This window comes from Geotrypetes seraphini, chromosome 19 (assembly GCF_902459505.1).
Source record: "Geotrypetes seraphini chromosome 19, aGeoSer1.1, whole genome shotgun sequence".
In the NCBI taxonomy this organism is placed as follows: domain Eukaryota; kingdom Metazoa; phylum Chordata; class Amphibia; order Gymnophiona; family Dermophiidae; genus Geotrypetes; species Geotrypetes seraphini.
The window spans coordinates 19,169,316-19,189,377 of record NC_047102.1 but is presented as its reverse complement, the minus strand read 5'-3'; the positions used below and the strand labels follow the sequence as shown (position 1 = coordinate 19,189,377).

General features: G+C 42.1%; 1 protein-coding gene across 4 annotated transcripts; it reads left to right on the top strand.

Annotated features, from left to right (window-relative positions):
- The first annotated feature begins 2,804 nt into the window (after nucleotides 1-2,804).
- AKIP1 (A-kinase interacting protein 1) lies at nucleotides 2,805-19,997 on the top strand. Of its 4 annotated transcripts, none has more exons than XM_033928406.1 (5): nucleotides 2,805-3,057; nucleotides 6,637-6,810; nucleotides 11,570-11,650; nucleotides 15,933-16,052; nucleotides 19,321-19,997. In XM_033928406.1, exons 2-5 carry the CDS (start codon nucleotides 6,637-6,639, stop codon nucleotides 19,465-19,467), a joined length of 522 nt encoding a protein of 173 aa, XP_033784297.1. In that variant the 5' UTR covers nucleotides 2,805-3,057; the 3' UTR covers nucleotides 19,468-19,997. The 4 variants fall into 4 exon arrangements, with proteins under 4 accessions (XP_033784297.1, XP_033784299.1, XP_033784296.1 ...); XM_033928408.1 differs by lacking the exon at nucleotides 2,805-3,057 and adding an exon at nucleotides 3,124-3,151; XM_033928405.1 differs by lacking the exon at nucleotides 2,805-3,057 and adding an exon at nucleotides 3,485-3,558.
- Nucleotides 19,998-20,062: the final 65 nt, after the last annotated feature.

The window sequence follows — 20,062 nt, the reverse complement described above, 5'->3', positions numbered from 1 at the left end:
GATATGGGATCTTAGAACAGCAGTGTGTTATTTTCACATTAGGACGAGGGAGATTTATGCTATGATTTTCCCACATCATTTGTATAGCGGCATCTTAGTTGAGAAGCAGAGGTCAGTGCCTCGGAGTTTATTCTGTAAACAATTGTAGGAAAATATGCATAGAGTCCAATGTGGTCCATCTTCTACAATGCTTGCAGGCAAACTCATCAGCCTCTTTAGAACTCCAACTCGACCATGACATTTACAAGAATTATATGTGTATGGCCGTTTGGTGGAGGATGTGCAGGGGAGGGCTTCAATGGCTAGGAGGGTGTAGATGGGCTGGAGTAAGTCTTAACAGAGATTTTGGCAGTTGGAACCCAAGCACAGTACCGGGTAGAGCTTTGGATTCTTGCCCAGAAATAGCTAAGAAGAAAAAAATAAAAAAAATAAAAAAATTTAAATTGAATCAGGTTGGACAGACTGGATGGACCATTCGGGTCTTTATCTGCCATCATCTACTATGTTACTATATAAATAAGGCATAGGTAGTTGCTGACAATAAGCTTTTAAAAATGACTATAAAAAACCTATTTGTATTTTTTATCTAGCGGTACACCGACAAATGCACACAGGACAATCGCGCCCCATCAAATGCGCGCATGACAATGGCGTGCCGTAAATTGCGCTAGTGTTAGGGTAAGGTTTAGATGAGGATTATGGGAACTAGATTCCAAGTGAATATTTTAAGTGTAGTGGAGGGGTTCCCCCCCCAAAAAAAACCCCCACTCAAAAAAGAAGGTTACTTCGTAGCCCTCAAAAAGACAAAATAGTATCCGCCATATGGAGCGCAACTGACAGTGCGCCATTGACGAGGTGCAATTGTCTTGTGTACATTTGTCAGGTCAAGTATCGAGCAGTGGTGTTTCTTTTGATTAAAACAGGAAGAAGTCAAAATCTAGAACTGATTTCTAGAACTGTCAATCACCAAGTCTATACTTTGTTGATTCCACTCAATCTGTAACGTCTTTAATCATTGTAAACCGCATAGAACTTCACGGTCCTGCGGTATATAAAAAAATTGTTCTTAATAGCTGGTGCATGACCCTCCTACTAAAGCACTCTGCGTTGCATATTCCATTTAATTGTCTAATCTATCCATATACAGTAAAACCTTGGATTGCGAGTGACTTGGCGTACGAGTGTTTTGCAAGACGCGCAAAGCATTTTATCAAACTGTAACTTGACCAACGAGCGTTGTCTTGCAATACAGCAATTCTAACTGGTTTAGCATCGAAGTATTTTAGTTTCCGATGCACATAATTGCTCTGCGCGGTCTTTTCCGCGCTTTGTAGCATCCTTTAATAATACTATGTTAATATAGTACGACGTCATTGATATAAAAAAGAGCACTCTGGGTGATGTCCAGACATTGCCGGGTAATGCACAAAATGAAGCGCTGACCTTTAATGCTTCAAAATTAGGAGGCGCTAAAAGTGCATCTCAGGCGCATGTTTTAAAGGCGTGTCTTACGCACGTATATCAAAAGTGTACACCAGCAGGTCTGAGCTGCTGATTGCATGACAGATGGATACATTTATCAAATTTGATGGGGGGCCGTGTACGTGTGTGTTAAAAAAAAAAAATAAATAAATAAATAAAAGCATGTTTCATTCATGTATCTTTAAGGCATGAGCATTCGTTAAAAGTATATGCCAGCAGGTCTGGGGCTCTCGATTTCATGAGGTGGAAGTTTAAAAAAATTAAAATACAGGGGCAGTATCTATGTCCCACAGAAGTAATGTAGAAAAAAGCATTTTCTTATGATGTGTGCCCATGATGCGTTACAACAGTGGTTCCCAACCCTGTCCTGGAGGACCACCAGGCCAATCGGGTTTTCAGACTAGCCCTAATGAATGTGCATGGAGCAGATTTGCATGCCTTTCACTTCCATTATATGCAAATCTCTCTCATGCATATTCATTAGGGCTAGTCTGAAAACCCGATTGGCCTGGTGGTCCTCCAGGACAGGGTTGGGAACCACTATGTTACAATGAGGCACACCAGGGGTGTCCAATGTCGGTCCTCGAGGGTCGCAATCCAGTCGGGTTTTCAGGATTCCCCCAATGAATATGTATGAGATCTATTTGCATGCACTGCTTTCAATGCATATTCATTGGGGAAATCCTGAAAACCCGACTGGAATACGGCTCTTGAGGACCGGAGTTCCCTACCCCTGACTTAGGTGATGTTCTTCCCTTAACATTAAAATCCAGTGGGTCTTTATAGTTCTGGGAAATATTCCGATTTTAAAATGATGAGCAAAAACTTCACCTGCAAATGAACTCTGAAGGGCCACGGAAATTCCTTAAGGTCAGTCGTTGGAGAAAGTGACGTAGGTGTGCCTCAGGGGTGTCCAATGTCGGTCCTCGAGGGCCGCAATCCAGTCGGGTTTTCAGGATTTCCCCAATGAATATGCATGAGATCTATTTGCATGCACTGCTTTCAATTCATATTCATTGGGGAAATCCTGAAAACCCGACTGGAATACGGCTCTCGAGGACCGGAGTTCCCTACCCCTGACCTAAGTCTTTAGCAGTGGATCTGAAGCAGGGAAGGAGCATAAGCCGGGCAGGCGGCACTGCAGGTGCTTCTCTTTCCAAAAGTTGGCAACCCATATCCGGCCAGTCAGGTTTTCAGGCCATCCACAATGAATATGCATGAGCTTGATTTGCATACGACAGCTTTAATGCATGCAAATTCAACATCCAGATTGGCTTGGGACGTCCCTTGTCAGTAGTAAGTGCATAATTCGACCTTTACAGCTGCAGCTGGCTGAGCTCTTAGCGGGAAACAGCAGTTCAGAGTCACTGACCGGACGCGCCTTTTCCTGCCCCGCAGGAGAGAGAGAAAACTACAACTCCCAGCCTGCAACGCGCGCTGGGCTGGCCGGCCGCTGCCGGCCTCGAGAACATTATGACGGCAACGTGAGCCCTGCTTGGCCCCGTGACAGTCCTGGGGCTGCTGCTCGCGGTCTCTCTCCAGCCCCTCCCCCTGAAGCCTGCGCGCGCTGCCTTGGTAGGTGCCCTGCGAAGGAGGAGGACACGGGCATGGGGAGCACTGGGTGGAGGGAGGGAGGGAGGGAGGGGGGCATGCTCGCCCCTGAGCCCAGGTAGGAAAGGGCATGGAGTCGCCTAAAGGTCGCGTGCAGGGCTCTTGGAATCCTTCAGTCGGAAGTTGGAGTCCCTCCTAATCTAATCTAAAGCTTAACTTTATTCTCAGAAAGCCTAGGCTAAGTTTGCATCCTTGCAAATGTTCAGCAACTGGCAGATTTCCCTTAGAGCAGGGGTGTCCAATGTCAGTCCTCGAGGGCCGCAGTCCAGTCGGGTTTTCAGGATTTCCCCAGTGAATATGCATGAGATCTATTAGCATACAATGAAAGCAGTGCATGCAAATAGACCTCATGTATATTCATTGGGGAAATCCTGAAAACCCGACTGGACTGCGGCCCTCGAGGACCGACATTGGCCTTAGAGAAATGGAATGTCAAGTGAAGCCATAGTGGTTTCTGTTTCTAGGGTGGGTAATTTGGGCGTATTTGTTTGCCCCTGAGCTGAGGTTTTTTGGGTCCTTAGGTTTATTTGAAGGGTGGCAACATAACCGCATTTACATTTGATATAATAAACATTGCCTGCATCTTGTACATTGTAACATAGTAACCTAGTGGATGACGGCAGATAAAGACCCCGAATGGTCCATCCAGTCTGCCCAACCTGATTTTGTCTGCAGTTCTTTTTGGGTTTGTGGGAGGAACATAAATGTAATCGTGTTTTGGAGGTTTTTTTTTAAGACGTTAGAGAAATGATGAAAACAAATCGTGTTTTTGGTTTTTCTGGGTGTTTTTTTTGCATTAGAGCTATCTCATTCACCTAGCATAAGTCCTGGTAAGTAAATACAGTATATGAGTGCCTTTTGCATGACAGCCAGGAGATTGGATTGAGATGAGAGAAGCAGTAAAATGTCTGAAACTCAGTTGGGCCTGGAGGTGGATTATAGAGGCACCTGTAAGTTAAGAAAAGAAAAAAAGTATATTCCCCTGAGCCCTTTAAAAATCATTCCTTGGCGCTTTGGTTTCGACTTTCTCTCGCTAAGACCCCCATGAAGTGCTGGCTTATTTGCGCAGCTCATTCTGCTTTCTTCGAGCCAAATTAGGTACAGAGAATCTGTTTCCCAGATTCCACTTGTATGTCGAGTGATCTAATTGATTAGACCCATCCATTGCACACGAGACAGTTGCCAAAGCGGTCTCATGATGCTGTGTTAAATTCTTTTAGTAAAGGGAATCTTTTTTTCTGATGAATGTACGAGTTTAAAGTTGTGCTAGACAAGCAACACAGCCATGCCTAGGAGGTTTGTATCATGTTGAACAAGCGCAATTTCTCTTCATTTAAAATAGCTAAATCAGATTGGCAGTCAGTTGTACTGAACCTCTGGAACTAGAGGTCTGCACGGGGAACGGGGATCACGGGAATCCCCCCCTAACCCACGGGACTCCCACGGGGACCCCCCTCTGGCCCATGGGACTCCCACGGGGACCCCCCTCTAGCCAACGGGACTCCCACGGGGATGGAAGGCTTTGGAATCAGGGTTCGTCCATATAATATAATGGACACGTCAGCCTTGGCAAAAGAGGGGGTTTATAAGTTCATTACCTGAACAGAAAACAAAAAAAAAGGGTTCCATCAAAAGAGATTCCACAAGGAAAACAGCAGCGCAAACACAAAAGAAACTGTGGAATTGATGATCCTGTCAGAAGTAATTGCTGCTTTTGGTTCATAGACAACGGCGCGAAAGACAAAGGTGCGCCCGGACAATTGAGCGCAGTGTGGAGGTGCGCGCTGCTCAAAATTACTGTTTTTAGGGGCTCCGATGGGGGGTTTTGTTGGGGAATCCCCCCACTTTACTTAATAGCCGGCGTTATGGGGGGTTTGGGGGGTTGTAACCCTCCACATTTTACTGTAAACTTAACTTTATCCCTATAAACAGGGAAAAAGTGAAGTTTTCAGTAAAATGGGGGTTACAACCCCCCAAGCCCCCCACAACGCTCCCACAACGCGGCGTGATGTCTATTAAATAAAGTGGGGGGTCCCCCCCACGCCCCCCCGTCAGAGCCCTAAAAACAGTAATTTTGAGCGGCGAGCGCCTCCGCGCTGCGCTCAATTGTCTGGGCGCGCCTTTGTCCCGGCACGCTTTTGACCTGACACCCTGCTTTTTATGGGGATGGGTGGGGATGGAGAGGATCCTGGCGGGGATGGAGAGAATCTGGGTGGGGATGGGTGGGATTTCTGTCCCCGCGCAACTCTCTCTCTGGAACCTCTGGCGGTCAGTAGAGACCTAGTCAAAACTATGGCCCTCTTTTACAATGGCTCTCTAAGCGTTTTAGCGCACGCTAAATCATCGCGTGTGCTAGCCGCTACCGTGTCCATAGGATCACATGCACGCGTTAGCGATAGCGCTAAAATGCTTAGCACACCTTTGTAAAAGAGGGGGGTATATGTCAGGGAACAGTCTTTTAATACAAAAAAAGGGATAAAATGAAAAATAAAGAAATAACCCCTTATCTGAAGTTATGGAAATCTCAACATACTCAAGAAAAACTTCGATTGTCTGTTTATAATATATGCTCAGAGTCTCAAAGGATTTCTTTTTTTTTGGGGGGGGGGGGCTCTTTCTTTTATTATGCAGTGAATTTGTCTTTCAATCGCAAAATTAATCAAAAGAACTTATTTTAAAGGGTCCCAACGCGGACCACGTTTCGCTTCCTTCCTCAGGGAACCCAATGGAATCTGTTTTATGTCAGTGAGCTGATTTCAAAATTTCTCCCACTGCATCTTGACATTCTATGGCAGGGGTATCAAGTCCCTCCTCGAGGGCTGCAATCCAGTCTGGTGTTCAGGATTTCCCCAATGAATATGCATGAGATCTATTTGCATGCACTGCTTTCATTGTATGCTAACAGATCTCATGCATAATCATTGGGGAAATCCTGAAAACCCGACTGGATTGCAGCCCTCGAGGAGGGACTTTGAGATCCCTGATTTAAAGCAATGGAAGTAAAACCCGGATGTCTCAATCCGCCCTCCTTTTTGTGGGGCCATATGGTAACCCTAGATCAGGGGTGTCAAAGTCCCTCCTCGAGGGCCGCAATCCAGCCGGGTTTTCAGGATTTCCCCAATGAATATGCATGAGATCTATTTGCATGCACTGCTTTCATTGTATGCTAATAGATCTCATGCATAATCATTGGGGAAATCCTGAAAACCTGACTGGATTGCGGCCCTCGAGGAGGGACTTTGACACCCCTGTTCTATGGTGTTCAAACAGATGGATTTATAACTGCAAATGGTCGACCCAACACGATTCATGTTTCAGCTGCAAGGCCTTCCCTCAGGAATCTGAAAAATACGTGAATTGCCCGAAATGTGGATATAACCTGTCATAATACTGATGTGAAACGCTTGCCTTGTCAGAAACACCAACGTTGAACGCTTTCACTTGCTTTTCATTTGCTGTCGGACATTTATGTTCGTTGGCACACTTTTGGTAATGTGATTTTGAGGGTAACTTTTTTATTTTTTTTTTTACCCAATATGGCAGATGGAGTCCAAACTCACGCGGATGAAACAGACCTTAGAACGAACAGCTAGACTGGGCCTGGATGTTCTGCAGCGTGCAAAAAGTCACGAGGTGAATTGGTCAAGTGTTAGTCCCTCCATTAGCTTTAGGGACAGAGTTCTAAGTCAAGAGGAAGTAATGGCAAAGAAAATGAAGGTAAGTATCAGTAAAAGACATTCCTCCGAGTTTGTGAAAGTTCCAGCAGCCTAGGGTTACCTTAGGGCTCCAGGAAAAGGAGGACGGACTGAGACTTCCGGGTTTTACTTCCATTGCTTTCCATTTCCTTTTCCTGGAGCCCTATGGTAACCCTGCACCAGCCTCCTCATAGGACATAATAATAATAATAATAACTTTATTTTTCTATACCGCCATAGTCAGGCGACTTCTAGGCGGTTTACATTGTAAGAAGGCTGGACATTCAGCGAATAACAAAAGGTCTTAATACAATACAATAAGTCTACATTCAATGAGTCTAAATACAATACAATACAATACAATGAGTCTAAATACAATACAATACAATGTGAAAAGTATCATATATGTGAAAAGTATTTGTTATTATTAGTTAGTGCATGCGATGTACGCAAAATAGCTTTATGAGAAGCGCACCATATCACGTAGAGATAAAAGATAGTGGTTTAATCATGAAATAAAATATTAATAAATTAACTCAGGATATTCATTTTCTACTTAGCAAAGAGGCTGGAAGCTCATAGATTTCCAACACGATTAATATATGCACCTCAATCTTTAGAGCTATAATTCAAGCAAAGCTTTAAAATATTTGCCAGTCTAAGCTGAAACATTCCTCACAAGTTTACTTTGAAAAAGGCGCAGGAAGTGCAAGGCCTTCCTAAGACATGTTAACTACAAAGTATCTTTGTTTTGTGCAGTGTAGCTTTCTCGTTTGCCATTATCTGGACTCGAGCCACACTTATGTTTTGAAGGTTAGAGAGCTTTCAGAAGCTTAAGTCATTTTACAGGCCTTTCTCTCAAAAGGAAGATAGAGAAAAAGTTTCCAAGTTTGTTTAGGATTTAATATCCCGCCTATTATAGGGTATAATTTAGGTCTAGCGAGGGAGGAGATGCCGTAAACTGTGACTGTGAGGCAGAAAGGGTAGGGCAATCTTTGATATGAAAGATGGATGGGACAGTACAAGAGGGAGGGCTCTGTATCCAATTGGTCCGTTGCACTACTGTCGTAGCCCTTTATTTGGCTCGGAAGCAACATGTGTCTTCTATGGCTCTTATGGGAGATCTTCATCTCCAAAAGCCTGTTACTTGGCACTGTTGCTCTCTCGTTCAACATGAACCTCCTCTTCTATGAAACTGCGCTAGCGGTTTCTAGCACGGGGAGTTGCGCTGAATGGCCGGCGCTGCTCCCGACGCTCGCAGGAACTCAATGAGCGTCGGAAGCAGCGCGGGCCTTTCTGCACGGTTCTCTGTGCTCTCTCTGCATTAAAAACCACTAGCGCGGTTTCGTAGAAGAGGGTATAAGTTACGTAAAGCAAACATTTCACCATCTGCCAATTAAAGGATTAAGTTAAAAAGACAGGAATGGAAGGATCAGGTATATGCATCGGTGAATAAGAAAGTTTTAAGGTCACTTTTAAATTTGTCTAGCGATGTTTGTCGTTACAGGTGAGCGGGTAGATGGCTCCAGAGCTCAGGTCCTTGGACAGAAAATATGGTGCTTCAGGTAGTATTTGAAATTATTTCACAAAAAGAGGGGACCACGGGATGGTTTTGGTCTGAAGATCTGAGCAGGAAGGGATTAGACGTCTTATAAAGTTAGAGGGGTGTTTCAGTAGCACAAATCTTGAATACAAACAACAGCATCATATGTGTGATGCAATATGATATGAGAAGCCAGTGTGCTGATTTAAGCAGGGGGTGATATGGTCATATTTGCGATGGCTGGTGATTAATTTTATGGCAGTGTTTTGAATGATCTGTGATTACTTTGTAGAGTGAATTGCAGTAGTCTAGATTACTGAGAACTAAAGAGTGGACCAGGACATTTAAGGCGGAAGGTTCTAGAAGACTGCAAATAGAACAGATCGATCAAATATTATACAATGAACGTTGAATGACAGAGGAGATCTGTGGTGCAAATGAAAGAGCCAAATCAAGTGTCTGTATGACCCCAATACACAAATAGTGAATACCAGGACGGAGCAGAGTAAGATGGGGGAGGGGAGTGTGATATTGTGATGTTTGGAGCAAATAAGTGATTTTAATTTGCCAGGGTTGAGAAGTAGTCTGTTATCTGCTAGATAGGTGGTCAGGTGTTCTAATTTTTTTTGTTATTGAAAGTGATACGAGTACCTACTATAAATTATTCCCTAATTGCCATTCAAGTTTTTTCTCTTCCTATAAATGACTTGTATGCATTTAAAAAAAAAAAATCCAGTTGAGTCCATTTTTCCCTCTGTTCAGTGTCTTCAGTGTATGGAACATATTGCTCTGTCTGCCAAAACCGGAGGGAATGGTACAGTGAAGAACTTATGTGCATGACAGAAGAGCGGGACTTGGGTGTGATGGTCTTAAGGTGGCCAAACAGGTTGAAAAGTTGACAGCGAAAGTTAGAAGGATGCTAGGGTGCATAGGAAGAGGTATGGCCAGTAGGAATAAGGAGGTATTGATGCCCCTTTATAAGACTCTGGTGAGACCTTATTTAGAATATTGTGTACGAATCTGGAGACCACACCTTCAAAAAGATATAAAAAGGATGGAGTCGGTCCAGAGGAAGACTAATAATAACAACTTTATTTTTGTATACCGCAGTACCAGAATAGTTCAGAGCGGTTTACATGACAAGAAACTGTACATCTACAGCGAAATTTACAAATAAGTCAATCAATCAATATAACTTAGCGAGTCAGGAGCAGGCAAGAAGGAGATAGAGAGGTTCTAAACAAGTCAATCGGCGTGGCTTAGGAGGTCGGGTGCAGGTAGGTGGGAGGTGCAGGTAGGGAGAAGGCAGGTAGGTGGGAGGTACAAGGCATAGTTAAAAGTAGAGTTACAAGGAGGGCGGGAGTCAGAGATACTAAAATGGTGTGTGGTCTTCATTATAAGGCATATGGGGATGGACTTAAAGATCTCAATATGTATACTTTGGAGGAAAGACGGGAGAAGGGAGATATGATAGACACATTTAAATACCTATGTGACGTAAATGTGCATGAGTCGAATCTCTTTCATTTGAAAGGATGTTCTGGAATGAGAGGGTGTAGGGTGAAGTTAAGAGGTGATAGGCTCAGGAGTAATCTAAGGAAATACTTTTTTACAGAAAGGGTGGCAGATGCGTGGAACGGTCTCCCAAAGGAGGTGGTGGAAACAGAGACTGTGTTTGTGTTTCTATAAAGTGTGGGATGTGGGATCTCTTAGAGAGAGGAAGAGATAATAGTTACTGCGGATGGGCAGACTGGATGGGCCATTTGGCCTTTATCTGCTATCATGTTTAATTATCAGGAACTTGCTTACAAAGGCTAAGGAGTGTGGTTCATTCCTGTCATGGTATACACAAAACTAATCCATTTGGAACGATAAAAGATTGTCCAAGATAAGGAAAAGTCTCATACTTGGCCAGTCTGTAACAGGAAGCTGGGATGTATATGTAGTGTGGACAGGAGCAAATAATTGCGGAATGAATAGACTGGATCCTTTTCTCATAAAAAAAAAAAAAAAGGAATGTGTGAAAAGGCAAAAGGATGCTTATTAGGTAACCATAGGAATCCTGATTGATGCCAGAGGTTTTTGTGCAGGTGTTTACTGTGTTGCCAGATAAACTGGAAGAGTCTGGCAGCCATGTCTACAGCATCTTCTCATAGATTATTCTTGCACATCTTTCTATAAATCCTGAGAAGAACCGTGATGAGAGAACGGCAGAGTAAATACGCTTGTAAGTCAATAAGAGGAGTTTGAACTGTAAGCGGACGTGGGCAGAGAGCCGGTGAAGCAGCTGCAGGGGAGGGGTAGCACGAGCGAAACGACCCTGGCGGAATACCAGACGCGCAGCAGAATTCTGAACAGATTGAAGCGGGGAGAGATGGGTTAGCGGGAGACCCGCGAGAAGCGCATTGTAGTAATCCAAGCGCGAGGTGACAGGGGCATGGGTAATGGGTCTTGGCGGCATGCTCAGAAAGGAAACGCTGGATTTTGGTGACGTTCTATAGAAAGAAGCAACAGGTTTGGGTAGTTTTGTTGGATAGGCAAAGAGAAGGACAGAGACGAGTCAAAGATGTCCCTGAGGTTGTGAGCCGACGACATAGGGAGGATGAGAGCGTCATCCACTGAAATAGAGAACAGAGGGGGGAAAGACAAGAGTGTTATGCTTTTAAATTTTATGTGCCTTATGACATGTGCAATCATTGCTGTGTAATTGCATTTATTACTATAGGGGCAAATTAGTAATTATTCTTCACCGTGGTCTGTTCAAGGGCTGCGTTACTGCCGATTGCACACACAGGTGTGAATTGGGGGATGTTTCTACCTGGCATTTTGAAAACTTAAGGAGAGAGGGATCTGGATATTGTGTAAGTGGCCAAGTGCAGGATTGGATAACAGATTGCCATATATATGGTTGAGCTCAGCCCAGCTAATTGTCTTGCCTGCAAACTGCTGGCATCGCAGAAGTCACAAATCAACTTTTAAGAGCCAATGATACAAGAAGGATAACTGCTAGACTGAAACAGCCATGACATAGTCTAGTGCAGAGCTCAGACAACTGACCCAATTAGTAATTTATTTGCTAGAAAGTTTTTTATGTCCTGTAATCATGCCTTTCTCTGGCTATTTCTAGACTCCAGTGCTTTATCTTCCTTTTAAAGATTACAGGTGGCAGCCGATAATACAAGTTTGGATGCATCTTTGCTTTTTTCTACATTTAACGTAATTCCTGTTCTAATGCCAGGATGAATTGGGGGACCCAAGATTTGAGGCTTCATTTGCTTCCGTTGCAGACCTCATGGCTCAGATCGCTGCGCAATGTGAGGTAAATATGAGTGGGGAAAGCGGTGCAAACTACACAGTGGTGTAGCGAGGGTAGGAAGCGGTCAGAGTAGTAGCACCCCCCTCCCCCGCTGCTTATGCATCAACACCCCCTCTGCTCCTTCTGTGCCCTCAAGCCACACTCACACCCTCCCTTCCCACCCCCAAACCTGTTTAAATTTTTGCCAGCGCAGGAAACTTCTCTGGCCTGCTGCTTTCCCTCTGACATCACTTCCTGGCCCTTCGACCTGGAAGTGATTTCAGAAAAAGAACCAGGCTGGCATGAGCAGCCTGGTTAAGAGTGCTTGCTTGCGCTGACAAAGATTTTAAAGAGGAAGGAAGGGTGCGAGCATGGTGTGGGAGGGGGCCGGAGAGGTGCTGGTGCCACCGCCAAGATAGCACTCAGGGCAGTCCGCCCCTCTTCCCATTGCTACGCCACTGAAACCACAAGTAGTAGGTCCTGTAGCAAGCAGCATAAAAAGCAGCCCAAGTACCAAATTTATTTATTCAATTTTCTGTACCATTCTTCCAGGGGAGCTCAGAACGGTTTACATGAATTTATTCAGGTACTCAAGCATTTTTCCCTGTCTGTCCCAGCAGTCTCTCAATCAATCTAATGTACCTGGGGCAATGGGGGGATTAAGTGACTTGCCCAGGGTCACAGGAGCAGCATGGGTTTGAACCCACAACCTCAGGGTGCTGAGGCTGTAGCTTTAACCACTGTGCCACACTCATGTCTTAAAGACAATCTGGCTCATCCATCTGCGTGTCGTTATTAACTTTGACATTTAGGGGGTATTAGATGTCAAAATGTACAGTGCTGTGTATGCCTTTCAGTGCCATAGAAGTGATTTGAGCTCTGCTGGGAGAATGTTCTAGAAAACTGAATGAAAAAAATAAATTGCAGTAGTAGCAGGGGATCATTTTTATAAAGTTTTATTTTCATGTAATGTGTCATCGTAGCAATTATCCTAAGCGTAAAAATATGTACATTCCATTGTCGATGTGTTCTGCGGGTGGAGTCACAATTTATGCACATACGTTGCAAATACATTTGCATATTCATATGGGGCTTTATAAAAGCTAAACAGAAGCCGACACCTGCATTTCTCTCTGCTGTTACACCTGTGGCTGGCTATGCGGATGGGAGCAGCAGGTGGCAGCAGAGTCCCAGTATAACAGCATTGGAAATTTTTCACCTCACAGTATTGGGTGCACTCCGTGGACATTTTAAGGTTAATTAACCCTTTATTTGGCATTGTTGCTCAGAAGCAACCTGTGGCCGTTATGGGGGAAATTTGCACCTCCAAATGCCTATTACTTGGCACCGTTGCTCTCGTTCAACGTCAAGTTACGTAAAGCAGCCGATTTCACCATCTGCCAATTAACCCTTTCAGGACCAAGGGACATATTTGTCCCATAACTTTAAAATCCTATCAATTTTGATTGGGATAGTCTACAGTTCTAAATTTGATATGTACGGATTCCATATGATACTGCCTTTATGTAAACAAACTGGTTCCGACATTCATTCATTAGCGTCGTTGCCAGATTGATGAGAAGATTCACTTGCCACACTGTCCATAAGCCAGAAGTGTGATTTTTTAAATAAAAATAATGATATTTCACAAAAAAAATCAATTGTTTGGCATCTGCAATCCCTTTTTACCATAAAAATGTCGTCAAAACCACAAAAATTGGCCTACGATCCTTATGGTCCTGAAAGGGTTAAAGGGTTAAGGTGGAGCTTGAACTTTGGTGCTGGGGGGATGGCGGCATAGCCGAGGCTAGAAAAACCAAGGCCTTTTTCCCACTTCCTCTGGCTTTGAGTAAGATACTCAACCCCCTTTGGTGAAGACCGGGCACACCGAGGGGCAGATGCTCAAAAGCATCCCATGCAAGCAAGACTGATTGTAGCCCGTGTAGCTTGCTTGTTAGTTCAGCCTCTGATGCGCAAAAGGGTTCTCGGTTGTTTTTACTATTCGCAGTAGCAGCTGCTGAGAATCCTGCATTACAAGAAGCTCATTAGTGACGAGCAAGGAACACTCGACTTTCTAGTGTGGTCAGGGGAAGGATTACCTCTCACCTAGGTCAGGCTTCTGATGTGGCCTTTGGACTCCAAAGGTTGTTCACTCCGGGACTAGATGCTTGAAAAGCCCTGACCTACAGGAACACAGCACAATCCTCAGGACACCCCTAGCCAGTCCGGTTTTCAGGATATCCACAATGAATATGCATAAGAGAGATTTGCATAGAATGGCGGTAGGACACACAAATTTATCTCGCGCATTATATTCATTGTGGATATCCTGAAAAATCTGACTGGTTTGGTGTCCCCTGAGGACTTGGTAGAGAATCCCTGCTGTAGAGTGGAGTATTTTTTTTTTTTACAAACCAAAAAATCGCCATTTGGAATGTTTTGTGTTCATTGCTTAATGCCCGAATTTTAACAATAGCTAGCTTTGTCCCGGTTGACTAATAATGAACTTGAAATGTATATTGCAAAAATACTGTTTTTATGATTCTTCCTTGTAGTCTTTGAACAAAAAGATAGAAAGGAGATTTCAGTCTCTTTATTTAAAAAAACAAATACAATAAACCTCTCCAAAAAAATCACAATATGCTTTAACCTGTTTGTTAAATCTGCATTATAATATTGTATTGGACACCTGTCAGAAGTTAGGACTTATATGATTAAAGGACTCTTTTTTTTTTAATGCTGCCTATTCATTTTGTTCTTAGTAAGAGCATAGGTAGTAATGTTTTTTTTTTTTGTATCTTGTCATCATGAAACATCCGAACGGATCATTATTTAAATCAACACCATTGTTCAATTAAAAATAATAATAATTTTTATTTTGATATACCGCCTAACCAGCAGTTCATAGCGGCTTACACAATAGGTACTCAGCATACAATATAATAACATAATACATAATAAAATTCTAAGTAACTAATACAAGCATTAAAACTAATAAATAAGGAAAACACAATATAACTAAAATAAGTATAGGTATAAAGATTAAAAGTACATTATAACTAAATGATAATATGAAAATCAATAATGTATATTATATTGTTTAAATAAATGGGTTTTAAGATCTTTTCAAAATTGATAGTAAGTAAGAAATGGAGAAACAAGAAGATTCAAACATGAATTCATTAATCCTGCTTAGAATGCTAAGGTCCTATCTAAAAAAATTTTGTAACGACATGCATTTGCTGAAGGAAAATAAGACCAACCAGATCTATGAATATTTTTCTTAGAAATAAAAAAACTAAAATGAGAAACAAGGTAAGCCCAATAAAACTTTCAAACAAATGCATCCAAATTTAAATAACACTCTAGTCTCAAACGGTAGCCAGTGAAGCCTTTTGATAATATACACTGATATGATCGTCAAAAGGCTTTCAAAAACTATTTCTAAAAAAAAAAAAAAATTTTTTTTTTTTTTATAGTACTCACAACAGCAAATTCTTAATAAGCACCAAAAACAAGGAGAAGCATCAGACTCTCGATTGGAAAGGGATCATGGGGCCTCTTATAGCTCCTGCTATTGCAGTACCCACTTCACCGATCCTCATCGGTTGTAATCGTATGCTTTCATCCCCAGCCTTCCTAATGTGAATAAACTTTATTCAAAGAAATCTATTTTAAAATCCCTTAAATAACTTTTGAGAAAGTACCAAACTGGTTTGTACAGAAGCCCTTCTGCAACAGTGATATCATCAACGTGTAAGGTTTCACTTATCTGGTCCACAGGACCCCTATCTTGGGATATTCATTTTGTTCTGGCAGAGAATATAAGAATTGGCACATTGGGTGAAATGAAAGGTCCATCGAGCCCTATTTCATAAGAACAAAAGAAGTTGCCTCCGCTGAGTCAGACCAGAGGTCCATCTCGCCCAGCGGTCCGCTCCCGCGGCGGCCCATCAGGCCTATTGCCTGAGCAGTGGTCCCTGACTATTTCTTTAACCTACCTCTACTCCTATCCCTATAACCTACCTCTACTTCTATCTGTACCCCTCAATCCCTTTGTCCTCTAGGAACCTATCCAAACCTTCTTTGAAGGCCAATCCATGATCGCAGAAGGTAGCTGGGTTCCATGCTGAATGGGCCCATGGTTCTGATGAGCTCATCCATCACAAGGGTTTTTTTTTTTTTTAATTACATGAAAGATTTGACTGTTGCATCAGACTAACTAATATCCTCTGGTTAGTCGGGGGTATTATGATGGTTAAGCAGCTTTCTGGCCTTATAATCTGGTTTTGCTTTCCTTTTTCAGAGGTTTTGTAGTAACGTACCCACCAGTGAATGTGATACAAATGAAGTTAATCACATCTATAGATATCACACCAGAAATGTAGCGGAAAAAAAAGAGTCAACAGCAGATTCCTCCAAAGACGTAAGTGCCATGATTTCATCTAAGCATGAAGGACTCAGTTTTACAAATGGCGTTGATAAAAATTATCAATAACACCGCACTTTTTATCAAAAGACTTTACATAAGCATTCATTCATATAAAACCTCCACCAGAGCTCGTTCCTCTTTAGAAACCTGAATGCTAACTTGATCCTCAGATGCACCACTCCAATCCTATACATGGCACTGAGAGTTGGCCACTGTTTCTAGAATAGCAGTTGGGATCCGTGCCCAGTTTGGGGGGCAAGGATTTACACCAAGTAAAACCTGGTATAAATCTGTGCACCTAAATTTTATTTATTCAGTTTTCTATATCATTCTCCCAGGGTTGTTCAGAACGGTTTACATTAATGTATTCAGGTACTCAAGCTTTTTTCCCTATCTGTCCTGGTGTATCTAATGTGCCCAGGGTCACAAGGAACAGTGTATCGGGGTGCTGAGGCTGCAGCTTTAACCACTGTGCCACTCTAGAAATCAAAATGTAGTAGAAGTGAGCCAAATATAGGACAATGAAACCATTGTGACATCACAGATGAGGTTGGCTCTTAGATATTGGTGGAAAGAGGCAATATGATGTCACAATACCAGCTCTAGTTATCAGAGGCTGAAACTTTACATACTACTTATTTATTCAACTTTCTATTCTGTTCTCCCAGGAGAGCTCAGAAGGGTTTACATGAATTTATTCAGCTACTCAAGCATTTTTTCCCTGTCTGTCCTGGTGGGCTCAAAATCTATCTAATGTACCTGGGGCAATGGGGGGATTAAGTGACTTGCCCAGGGTCACAGGAGCAGCATGGGTGCCGCATCCACTGTGCCAGCTTGCAAAACCCATATAAAGGCCACGGCTTATATATGGGGAAATACGGTAAATGACAATTAAAAAAAAAAAATCATATGAATGATTCAATCAATAAATGAGCAAGGAACATTATAAAATAAACCATGTTTAAAAAAAAAAATAATAGACTACAAACATACCTGATGCTGGTGTTCGAAAGGTAGTAATATAAATAGCCTAAGTAAGTGAAACCTAGGAAACAGTAACCAAATTAGATTAAATAAGATAATTAAATATACCAAACTAATATAAAAGGATAACTAAAGAGCGAATGAGAAGGATATTTATAAATAACCCAAAAGGAATTCAAGAGTTAATGCATGAATAAAGACATATAGGGGTCCGTTTATCAAGCTGCGGTAGGGGTTTAACTTGCGTAATTCCGCGCTAGCCGCTAACACCTGCATTGAGCAGGCGTTCGTTTTTTAGCCAGCCGCGGGGGTTAATGCATGATGAAATGTCCGACATGCTAACCCCGCTAGCGCGGCTTGATAAAAGGAGCCCATAGTAAAATAAGAGAGACCAATGGTATATTGGAAAAAAGGTATGGACGTCATGCATTAAGCAACACAAGCAAATTGTGTCTGATGTAATTGTTGTAAAACAAATAAAAACAGCTAGATTTAAGACAAGAGCAGACTCGTATGAGTTTTGAGAACAACGCTTGATAAATTACATTGGGGTTTTTTTATTAAGGCGCGCTAACCGATTTAGTGCACGCTAAAGATTCGCGCATGCTAAATGCTAAGGCCACCCATAAATATGAAAAATGTGAACGGTGGGCATATGTTCTTGTTGGAAGATTGGAGTGCACGAAGAAGTAGGAAAATGTATAAAAAAAGGAAAGGCGAACAATTAGAAAATAAAAAAGGGAAGATGGAAGATAAGACAAAGGGGGGAGAGAAAGAAGTGGAAAAATGGGTGGGGGGAGGTAAGGAGGAAGGAGGGGAAGGGAAGAGAGGGAAAAAAGGGGGGAAGAAAGGAAAAAAAATGTGTAGTAAATATTCAAAGGAAAACACTATAATCAATATTAGTGGCCACCAGAGCATCAAAACTGGACCGACAGCTCACTAATCTGCTGACTTCGACCACATACTACAAAACCTTCAAAAAAGAAACAAAAACCCTACTCTTCAAAAAATACATATAACCAATATAACGCAACCAGTAATGTTCCGAATCCCGCCTACATTACCAACTACTCCTTAGCAAATTAGAAAATGTTCACACTATTCTTAAGTACTTCTTAATATCTTTTCAATATTCTTAATACTTTTCAATATTTTTAATATCTTTTCAATATTCTTAAGATCATAACAATTCTTGAACCACAAGGTAAAGGCGGAATAGAAATCACTAATGTAATGTAATGTAATATCTGTATTCAAACCTAAGGGTTGAAGCGTTTTAAGGTCATGAATGGTCCATTGTGCAACACTTAAAAATATTGCATCTGTGTCACCACCTCTTGGGTTTGGTTTGATTGTAAATACAAAAAAACTTTAAATCACTTATCTCATTGTTCTTGTCAATGCAATGAGGGAGAACAGAAGGGGGCACAAAGAACTTGTCTGCGGATTTTACTTCTGTGTTCAATAATTTGGGTTTTGATTAGACGCTTTGTCTTCTCCACCTAAAGTAGTTTGCATGGACATTGTATGACATAGATGACACAAGAATTGCAATTAAATGAATGTGACGAAGAGACCAGGTCTACCATTGCCTTTTTCAAAGGCCTTTTACGATTACTAATAGCCTGAGCCAGATGTGACCCTGGGGTGCCTGAGGCTGTAGCTTTAACCACTGTGGTACAGTCTCCACTATGAGGCGTCCACATGCCTAAGGTGTCTCTGGAGCATTTTCTCATTTAGCTAGCTTACAACAGAATAATCTGGTGATCACCCACAATAAACATAGGGACTTCCTGTAGTCTGAAGAACTATTCTTCTTATGGACAGCAGCAATTTCTAGAAGTTGAGACCTCTGAATTAGAGAATGACACGGTGACAAAATTCATCACCGTTCCCATCCCCGCGGATAACCACGGGAAATAATTCCATGCCATTTTTTTAGTGTCTATTTCAACCTCAGTCCTTCTACACCAGCATTCTTCAAAGCAAAGCTTGAGGGTCAATGGTTGAGGCCATCCAATTTCTGATTCTTCCCTCTCTCCTTAAAGAATGACATGAAGATGGTTTCCCGCGGTTACCTGCGGGGACGGGAACGGTGATGAATTTCGTCACCGTGTCATTCTCTACTCTGAATCCTAAGTTAGTCTCCCTTTTTATGTCAACTATAACTGGCATAAAACCAAAACCAGCAAAGCATTTTGAGACTTTCGTTTTACTGTGTAGATGCCAGTTGAAGCAGTCAATACTTTTGTGCGTTTCTTTGTTTTCCCCTCCATAGCTGAAGACTTTTGCCACTCCTACCCATCAAAGGAATGCCCCGAAAAGGTTTAAATTTGAGGGTACCTGCACTTTCACAGAATGTCCAGAGAGAGACGTAGAAGACACCGCACCAGATCGGAGTCTGGACTCGTCATTCTCTTTTTGAGGGTTTTCCAAATTGAATCAATACAAGGCTGAATGGGTTTCAGGTAGTAAGACTGGTCCAGACTTTGTGTTTTGTGTAGAGCGAGGTAACCAGTTACAGTTCTAGGACTGTGGAGCTTTACCACTCCTTAAGAATGCAGTGAAGCTTGTACTTAGTGGTCCATAGTTACTGGGATTATTGTTTGATATACCAGTGTTTACCAGGAAATGTACTATGTGCTCTGATCACCTACCTGTAAAGGCCATGAATGTCTAATGACAATTGTTTTCCTCCATAAAAAGGTATTTGTAAGCACTTTAGAACATTCTGGGATCTATTGTCATAAATCAGATTATACCTTAATCAGTTTTAGGTGCTACAGGAAAAGATGGATTTCACTGTAGCACTTTAATTTTTTTTCCTCTTAAATACCACGAATATAACAAATTTTTAACTGGATGCTCAACCTTTTACATTCATATTAATTTATACATGAAAAGTATAATTTTTTATGTGGAAGAAATAAAGACTTTATATATTTTATAAATTTTGTTAGCAGATGTGAGAGATTTTTCTTTGTGGTCTGTCTCAGATTCAGAAGTAGTATGTGTCATCT